Below are 9,272 nucleotides of genomic sequence, written 5' to 3' on the forward strand. Positions count from 1 at the left end.
CGAGGCATCCTTGTCATTACGCGAGACCGTGCGCGCTGCATTCCGCGATGCACCTGCTGCCGCAACACTCTCGCGGAACCGAAAGTCGTTCCAGCCCCTGGACTTTTTCTTTCTTTCTTCTTTCTTTTTTTTTTCGTTTTTCTTTCCCCTCCCCGCTCTCTTGGGAGGAAACGGAAAGGAGACGCGATGAATCACGACGCCTCGCGGTTGTAGGCCCCCGATAAATTAGTCCTCGGGCGTGCCAGCGGGGAATCATGATCTCGACGCCAGTTTTCTACGGGATCGCGGTTCCCGCGGGGGTCGCGGGGTCGCGCTCGTAACGCGCGGTTGCACGGTCACGTTCAGCAATCATTCCTCCGTTATGCATATCAATTTACGTCCACCTGTGCGCCAAGATCCATTGCGCTCGATTTATTATAAACTCGGCCCCGGTGATACGGGGGCAGGAGCGGTCCGCTGCGAAGGAGTGGCCGGCTGCGTTTTCAGCGTGGGCCGGGATGCATTTGTCCTGCCGTTAAAACCCTCGTGTCCCGATATTCGATATTACCGGAAGCACGACCCGTCGGATCGTTTCTCATTGCGCGAGGGCCGAGCGAGATCCGTGTATCGCGAGACGCGAGACCTTACGCGCGATTCTCACCAGCGATCGGTCGCCGAATTCGAAAACGTGAACGTCTCCGTGGCGCGAAATACGAATAGTTAACATGTAGAAACACGCGGGAACGCACGCGTCGCTTTCCAGAGAGAGCACGAGATTCGAGTCCCAGGTGTGATTTCATTTTTCACGTTTCTTTCGTTTCTCGTCGCGTAAATCGTAAATCGAAGCGTATGTTTTTTACGTGTGCGAATTTAGTAGGAAATTTGTTCTCTTTCAACCATCGAAATACCATCGGGGATCGCTATATGTACCGTAATTGGGTAAAAGAATATTCGATCGTGGTAATTCCTTCCATTGTAGATCGTGGGGTTAAAAATGACGAAAGTGAAGCAGGAGAATTGTCGGGAGAACCTATTCCACAAATTGATACGCTGTAAACGTAAATTCTTATCGAATAGTACTCGGGACCGGGCGGAGAACGTTGTACGACGATGGATAATAAAGAGCACGGTTCGTGTTCGAGAACTCGATGCTACGATGTGTACAATGTTACGATATTTCCCCTGGAGCGCCGATGGGAATCGAGCTTTATGGATCGAGTGCCCGTACGACGAGGTTGGAATCGGCCTGGACGGTTCCGGCTGTCGCGATTCTTACGAATTTCACTGCGCTCGTAAATCTCGCTGTGCACGCTCGCGCCGATAAACGCGATCGGGTTGCCCCGATGTCAAACTAATGACGTTAGATTAGTTCCACGTACGAACGAACGGCGACGCGTTGGTTGACAATCGATATTATGTAACAAATAACGGAACGCAACGAACTGCGCGGCATATACTCGCGAGCGTGCAACGTTCAACGTGTACGCGTGTACGGCTCGGTCGAAGATCGCCGACACTCTTTCCCGATTGATGGACGATCGTACGACACGTAGGCTGACAAACAATATAATTCACCGAGTAATGGAATGCAATGAATTGCACGGTACGTATACGACTACGTAGGATGTGTACGCATACGTGTGTAGGCATCGATCGAGGATCGTTGGATTCGTTCGATGAATGACACGTAGGTCGACGTACAATTTAATTGACGAATAGCCGAATACCAACGAACTCCGCTATACGTAAACGTGTGTGTACGCGTGTGTACGTAAGCGTCGGTTGTAAATTGCCGAATTCTTCGATCGAACGGCACGTAGATTGAAAAACGATTTAACAAATGACAAAGTACATCGTCGCATCGTGTGCATCGAGGGTCGCCGAATCCTTTCGGCCGCTAAAATTGAATAAAAATATCTAGCGACGCTCGCGCGAAAATTATCGAAGAATCCGGATCGTTGGAATGCAGCAGCGATCGAGGAACGAGCCGATCCGGTGGCATTGTTTTCCAGAAAATATTCGAGTGTTTTCTACGAGCTCGATGGTAGAGAAAGGGTGCGAGCTGTGCCGTGTTTGCACGGATTCTGCACCGATGGAAATGTGCGAGCGGTGATCGGTCAGGATTTGCACATTTTCCTGGCAGAACCGCGGGGCGAAATCGACCTATAAATACACGTTTCAGCTGCCACTTAACATTCCGCTCCGCTGTTTCTCGTACTTAACCGGGAACGGGTCGGGAGAGAGAAACAGGAAGCGCGAGGAAACTGTTCTCCCGGTGAACAATAGCCGCCGCGGTCGACGTAAAAGCCACCCAATGAGGGAATCGAACGAAGTTAGCCTCGGAGATTAATGATAATCCCACCGGTAATTAAACGCAACTTCGATAATTTACTCGAACGAAGGGAGAAGAAAAAGAAGGGAAAAAGAAAGAAAGAAAGAAAGAAAAAAGAGAAAAAAAAAAACGCTTTTTTCCCCCGTCGAAAACGCTCGTAATTGCGCGTACGCGGTACTTTGTTCCTCTTTGTTTCGCTCGAGGATGCCTAATCCGTGCAACCAGTTTAATCGTCCGCTTGGGTAGTCGGTCCTAATCGTACCAGAAATCTCACGAGTGTCGTAATCGTAAATTAATCCCGTCTCGTCGGTGGGACGAAACGCCGCTGGAACAGATTTTCATATTTTATTTCACCGCGGCGACTCGCGTTTCTCCCGGTTGTAAACGTGAGAATCGCGGGCTTAATTGACGATTAAGGTTCTTGCCGGCGCAGTGGCTTCTACCCGTGGAAAACGTACCACGGGGAGAAATCGTGCAAATAAGAGCGTACTTTGCGATCGGATCGGTCGAAAGGGGGGCTCGAATTAATTCCGCGAAAGAAAGACGAGCAGGTTGCGGTGGGAGCCGATCGAGACGGGAAGACCAATCGAAATCTCGTTCTTTTGGCTTCGTTCGACGACGGTTGCTTTTTTTCACCGCCAGTCGGCTTCGACAGACACCGTGTCCAGCGACGATCTAATCGTCCGGAACGCGAGAACCGAAAGGAATCGGGGGAACAATAGCGGGGGACAACGATCCGAGCGATAGGTCCACCGAAATCGTTTTATCGAGGGATCGTGGATTTATACGCGTGAATTTTTTCTCTCGATACTCGTTCATCGAGGACATTTCTCGCTGCGTGTAGATGGCGAGATGGTATCTTCGCTCGAGTATCTAATAACGAAGATTCTAGGGGAATGGAAATTTCTAGGGGTAGAAAAATTTCTACCGTGAGAAATGGAGGAAATTACACCGTACAAAAATTCCATCGTGAAGATTCCGTAAAGAAGATTCTACCGTGAAAAATTTCCACAGTAAAGAAAATTCTACCGTGAAAATTTCCATCGTAGAGAAGATTCTACGGTAAAGAAATATCTATTGTAAAAATTTAACCGTAATAAATTCAACCTTCAAGAAATCTACTATGAAGAATCAGAACAACATTGTGGCTCCATCGTGAAAAAGTTAACACGATGCAGTTCGATTCCCGGGGTTCGGTGTTTCGAGTCGGGAGCTAAGTAGGGAACAATTAGGGGCCCGGTCGACCGGAAGAACGGGCCCCGCGATTGTAATTTCTGATCGGTCGGGGGCCCGAGTCCCCTGAGCGCACTTCCGGGATTACGATCCCGCGCCAGTTGACAGGGACGTCATAGACAAGATACGACGCTCGAGATACGAGGAGGATACGAGCTGTAGAACTAGCTGTAAATTAACCACACACCACGGGCCCGGTGTGTGTTCGTCGGTTCGTGTTCCCGCTTCTGTGTGGACGTTGCGTTATACAATGTCGCGTATGGCTCGCGTATCGGGGCCCTTGCGCGTACACGGGACCGACTCCTCGAGTGCGTCACGATTTCAGATACCGCGCACGCATCCACGCTTGTGAAGCTTTCTACGAGATGCACAACGTCCCGACGACCGGGGTTTACGCGCTCGGCACCACTCGCGACGCACCTACTCGAGGTACTTTCACCCAGATACATTATTTCCCGATTTATTTACAGTTATCGATGATCGTGCGACACTCTGGCCGAGAAACAATTCAACGAGTAGAATCTCGTCGATAGAAAGTACAATTTCAAATAGAAAGTAAAATTTAAAATCGAAAATCGGGCTACCATTGAGAGCGCAATTTTATATCGAATCCTCGGAATTGGAAACGCGTCTAAAGAATCGATAAAATACGATGTAAAGTTTCGAAGCCCGATATTCGTATATTTCCGTCTACAAAATCTCCGCCTCGGTTCACTTGTGTTCCCATTCGTTTAATTCGATTTCTCGTGTTCGTATCGGTGTATGAAAAAAAAAAAGAAAAAAAACAAATCGAATCTAGAACGAAACGAAGCATTACGACCAAACGGTGAAATTCTTTTTCATTGCCGCGAATGGCCTGCTTTGGGAGAAAAGAAACAAAAAGTAAAAATACGAGTGGCGTACGCGTTGAAAATGTGTGGCAATGATTTCGTTTCATTCAACCTTGCGTGCAGCGACGCTGAAAGAAGCGTGACGGTAAAATGTTAATGATTTCATTTCCCAACGCGTACTACACTTTTGTGTACACAAGCGCGCTCGCTCTTTCTCTCTCGCTCGCTCTCTCTCGCTCGCTCGCGCGAGTTCGTTTTAATTAGGCCGAGTTTTTCGGTGCACGCTCGCTCGCTATCCCTCGATACTAGATATAATTTACGCGTGCACACGCACCACGGATCGGCTAGATCTGGCTCGATCGCTTCCTATCGCAGTGCATGCAAACCAGCGCACGATCCACCGGAGCGCTGTGGTTAATGTCCCGTTTGATTGGTCGACGCTCCGATCGACGACGATCGATCAAGAGATCAAGGCCAACGCTACGATCGCCGATCGATCGTTTTTCGTTCCCTCGGATAACGATCGTTTCCGCGATCCACTTATTACACCACCTTTCGTGCGCGTCGAGCGCCAATAATTACCTAATTATTATCCAATCGCGATACCCTTTTTGCCCCCTCGTTCGAGATTTACGTGCGTTATTTCAACGCGCCGCGCTTCTTCAAATATTTGTTCACTGGATAGAGATCAACGCGGCGTACACCGTACGCAGGAAAGTGGACAGGAAATTACGTGTAAACAGTTGAAATGATCCGAGGCTCGACGAGTCTCGATCACTCGAGTGGCGCAATTCGTGGAAAAGTTTTGGAAAAATTCGAAATTTGAGTCACCGGTTCGACGTGCGCGGAATTATCGCGGATCGGTGTACGATATTCATTTAAAATGCAAAGGGACATCGTGTGTATCGTTTCCAGGAAGAAATCGAAACGCGAGAGAAAATGCGTGGAAAATTTGGGGAATTGTTCTTCGTTGATTACATCGATCCACGATTCATTTTATCCGGATTGATTCGATGCTCCGTCTCCGAAGTACTTCTCCCCGAGTGAGAAAATGTAACTTCGATGTTATCACGAGCCACGAGCGTGGAATATTTTTAAAGTATCGAAATAGGGTCTGGTTCAGAATTTCGTTAGCCTTGTTCGGTGCAACGCCGGTTACATTTCGGTCTGTTTAATTTTCAGAGAACAAGCGCGCGTGTAAGTTATGCGCGGGAGAGAGTGCATTTAGAGGAAAGTGCAATTTCGACGAGGCACGAGTGAATTTTAAAGAAATTCGTCTCGCGTATCGTTGTTGTAACCTTTCCGGAGTGAGATGTACTTTTGTCTCTTGCGATTCAAATTGAAAGAGCTGCGACAATTTTCTAAATCGTTCCACGATATTCTCCAAACGAAGACTATACTTCGGCGCCTTTCTCCTCGAAATGATTCTCTTCGAAGAATCGATCGTACGATGTTTACCCCGTCTTTTATTACACAATTGCATTACGCGTACCGTTCAAAATGATCGATACACCCGCGGTTTAATTAATTCCTACTAGTTTTACGACATCCCATCGGCAAAAGTAAATACTAGGATACACACGTGTGTAATTGCTGTTTGTATAATCGGTCTACCCGTTTATTGCATTTCGTTCGGACACTGTGCATCTACATCGGTGCAGATAGTACGTGTAAACGCTCGAAGACCCGAACGATTTCATTCGGACCTCTGTTTGTATCAATTATAGAACGAAATAGTATCTGGTAACGATAGAAAAATTACGTTAATAAAAAAAAATCTGGTAGATAACTATACGAGAAAATTCAATCGAGATCACCGAACGGATAATCTCCTTTTAAGTAACTCTAACGATTTTTCAAATCTATCGTACTCTCCATCTACGAACACTTTCGGGAGTATTTTCCAGGTCGTTGATATTTCTACTATTTTCTTATCAAATATACAAATCTATCGTACTTTCCATGTACGAACGCTTTTGGTAGTATTTTCCAGGTCGTTATCATTTCTACTATTTTCTTATCAAATATACAAATCTATCCTACTTTCTATCTACGAACGCTTTTGGAAGTATTTTCCAGGTGATCGTTATTTCTATTATTCTCTTATAAATACATTCGTACCCTTTCGAGGACGGATCGCGCTCGAGTGTAAATATACCGTTTAAACGTTCGTTTCTAAGGGCAAAAAGGATATACGAAATTGGCTCGAGTGAGATCGGTGTTATCAGTTTCGAAGAAAGTAACGCGCGACCGCGCCAGGTGAGACGCGTTCGCCGCGACGACGAGCTTTCCCGGCCGTAGAGGCGTCGCGAACGCGAACGCGAGCGCGAGCGCGCGCGCGCGCGCGGAAACAGTAACTCCGATTTAGCCTGGTAACGGGAAGATCGTATCTCAGCCGCGTTCCATCCAAAAGAAAAGCGGCAATTATTATTTACTCCGTTCGCGGACGATGTTGCGCGGTTTCTCGGAAGATCGAGCGCCGAGCGAGACGGATAATAGATTAACGAGATACGCGGCGTTTCACGGTCGATGATTCCGGCTCTAATCGATTATGTATTTTTGACCGTACTCCCTCGTGATGGAAGCTTTCCATATCGGCTGGGAAGATCGACCGGGGCGGTGGCTCGGTCCGACGAAACCGCGGGACGAACGATATATTCCTGATTTCCCGTAAACGAACCGGCGATCAGCCTCTTAATGCGATGCCGAAGAACATAATCTGTCGGCGCGATCGATTCGCGTTTTCCGCTTTCGTCCATCGTTCCCTGCGCGGTGCGTATCGATCCACTGTTGAGTTCCTTTCGTTTCTTTTCCACGTCCCGTTGATAGATCCTCCAGCTCGTGACTTTTGGGGAATTGGTAGCTTTCGAAGAGGTATTATCTCCCTTCGTAGGTACCGGGAGGCAAATGTAACGTCCAAGGGACGAAGAAAACAAACTCTGGAAACTTCTTGGTTTTGTAATCGTCGAAACGAGGTGAAACTTCGAGTAGAGTCTCGACGATCGGTTACAATTTGCGACAAAAGTCCCGTGCAAATGCCTTCAGACTTGTAGCAGACAATTCGTCAAAGGTGTCACGAACTTGTCATACGACTTACGTAGAATCCGAGAACTCGTTCTTTGAATCGAGCCACGGTTCCCACGCGAATCACGGGTACGTTCTCGTCCCGAAAACGCGGGAAACTGGCTCCTGATTGGAAAAAGAGGGTTCTCCCGTGGAGGAGCAGTCCCCTCTCTCGTGGTCACGAACGAGGAAAATAACGAGAAAAAAGGCCCCGATGCGCGAAGGTTTCGCGGTGCACCGTTGATCGCGCTCCGCGAGCGTCCCCTTAAGCAACCAGAGCGGAGTAATGAAAAAGAGAAAAAGAAAAGAAAAAAGGAAATAATCACTTACAATCTAATCTTCCAGTCCATCCTCGTCGCGGCCATGGCGCGGCGTCTCGGTGGCCCCCGGACCTGCGACGACCTTCGTGTTCGCCCCTCGTAGGAACCAGTCCCTGGAAACTCACTGGTGGCGGGTCTCTCACGTATCACAGTTGCACTGTTGTGTGTTCCTCTCGTCGAAAACGAAAGCGACCGTACGGAATTACCGGTCCCCGGTGCCACGAATATATTACGCCGCGTTTGTCCCGTTTCACCACCGGTTACTAGGGCCGTGCCACGGACGGTCCGTTTCCACTGGAAATAACGCGAGAATACGAGACACCGGTGGAGATCCGTTTCCACGCGGCGATCAGGGTGGACACGCACCTCGAGGATATACCCCGTTTGTTTCCCCGTTCGGTTTACAATCGTTGAATATTTTTCAACGATCGCGTACAATCTCCTGGCTCGACGAGATCACAGATATCGAGCTGATCGGCTCGGTGGATCGATCGTTTCTCTTTCTTTCTCTTTCTATGTCTCTCTCTCTCTCTGTGTTTCGTTTTTTCTGTTTACCGGGGAAAATCGAACGTCGCGCGACAGAACAGAGAATACAGACGACACGGGGAATTGTTCCTGGTTTGCGTGGAACGGCAACGAAAATGGAGCAACGGTGCGTTCTGTGCCACTGTTCTCCGTTCTCCGTAACACTCTGCCAGGATATCCGCGCGTGGCTGCTCGTCTTCCACGGCCGCGAAAGGTGGGAAGATGAGGAGGAGGAGGACGAAGTAGTAGAAATAGAAGAGGTTACCGAGGTGGAGGCGGTGGTGGTGGTGGTGGAGGTAGGTGCTGTGGTGGAAGTGGTGACGACGGTGGTGGAAATTGTGACGGTGGTGGTGGTGATGGTGGTGGGTACTCGTAGAGAGGATCCTCGCCGTGTGGAGTACTAAGCCATAATGACATGGTCTAGGAGATGCCAGTCAGTTTTGTAATAACGCCGGTAAAAAGTGAATTTCCGAGCGAAGGTGGGGTAAACGCGCCTAGGGCCAATCCGAGGGCCCTCCGGATCGACAACCGGCCAATCGGGAGCGCGGACATTCCGGAGCGCGGATTCCTCTTCGTTTTTCGAGTTTCTTTTTCTTTTCTTTTTTTCTTTTTATTATTTGTTCGCTCTCGCGTGTACGTGTACGCGCGTGTTCGCGCGCGTGGATTTTTTCGACGTTCCTCTCTACGAGTTGTCGAGCGCCGCGTCTTTTCGAGATTGTAGCGACGGGACGATCCGAGATAAACGCTCTCGCGATGTTGATAACTCCGAACGACTCTCGGTGATTCGGATACCTCTGCAACGGTTATGGCATACGCTCCACGGAGCGGGGGAGAGGGGACACTTGGAGAGTATTCGGAATTTTGTCCGCCGATCGTTCCAGTTCTCGCTTCGTCCGCGCGATTGCCGAGATTATCGCCAATGATCGTCCTTTGTTATCGCTTTCAACGTTCCGTTCCACGGTATTCGAAAAATGCATCGCGACGAAACGA

The 9,272-nt window shown here is 48.8% G+C and overlaps 1 protein-coding gene across 1 annotated transcript in view; it reads right to left on the reverse strand.

Annotated features, from left to right (window-relative positions):
- Positions 1-8,467, reverse strand: part of LOC143152247 (uncharacterized) — an 89,888-nt gene extending 81,421 nt beyond the window's left edge. Inside the window, exon 1 of the mRNA XM_076322154.1 lies at positions 7,768-8,467. Within this exon, the coding sequence (XP_076178269.1) occupies positions 7,768-7,802 (35 nt within the window). The 5' untranslated portion in view covers positions 7,803-8,467. The remainder of the gene's footprint in view (positions 1-7,767) is intronic.
- Between the last annotated feature and the right edge of the window lie 805 nt (positions 8,468-9,272).

Source organism: Ptiloglossa arizonensis, chromosome 10, assembly GCF_051014685.1.
Source record: "Ptiloglossa arizonensis isolate GNS036 chromosome 10, iyPtiAriz1_principal, whole genome shotgun sequence".
In the NCBI taxonomy this organism is placed as follows: Eukaryota; Metazoa; Arthropoda; class Insecta; order Hymenoptera; family Colletidae; genus Ptiloglossa; species Ptiloglossa arizonensis.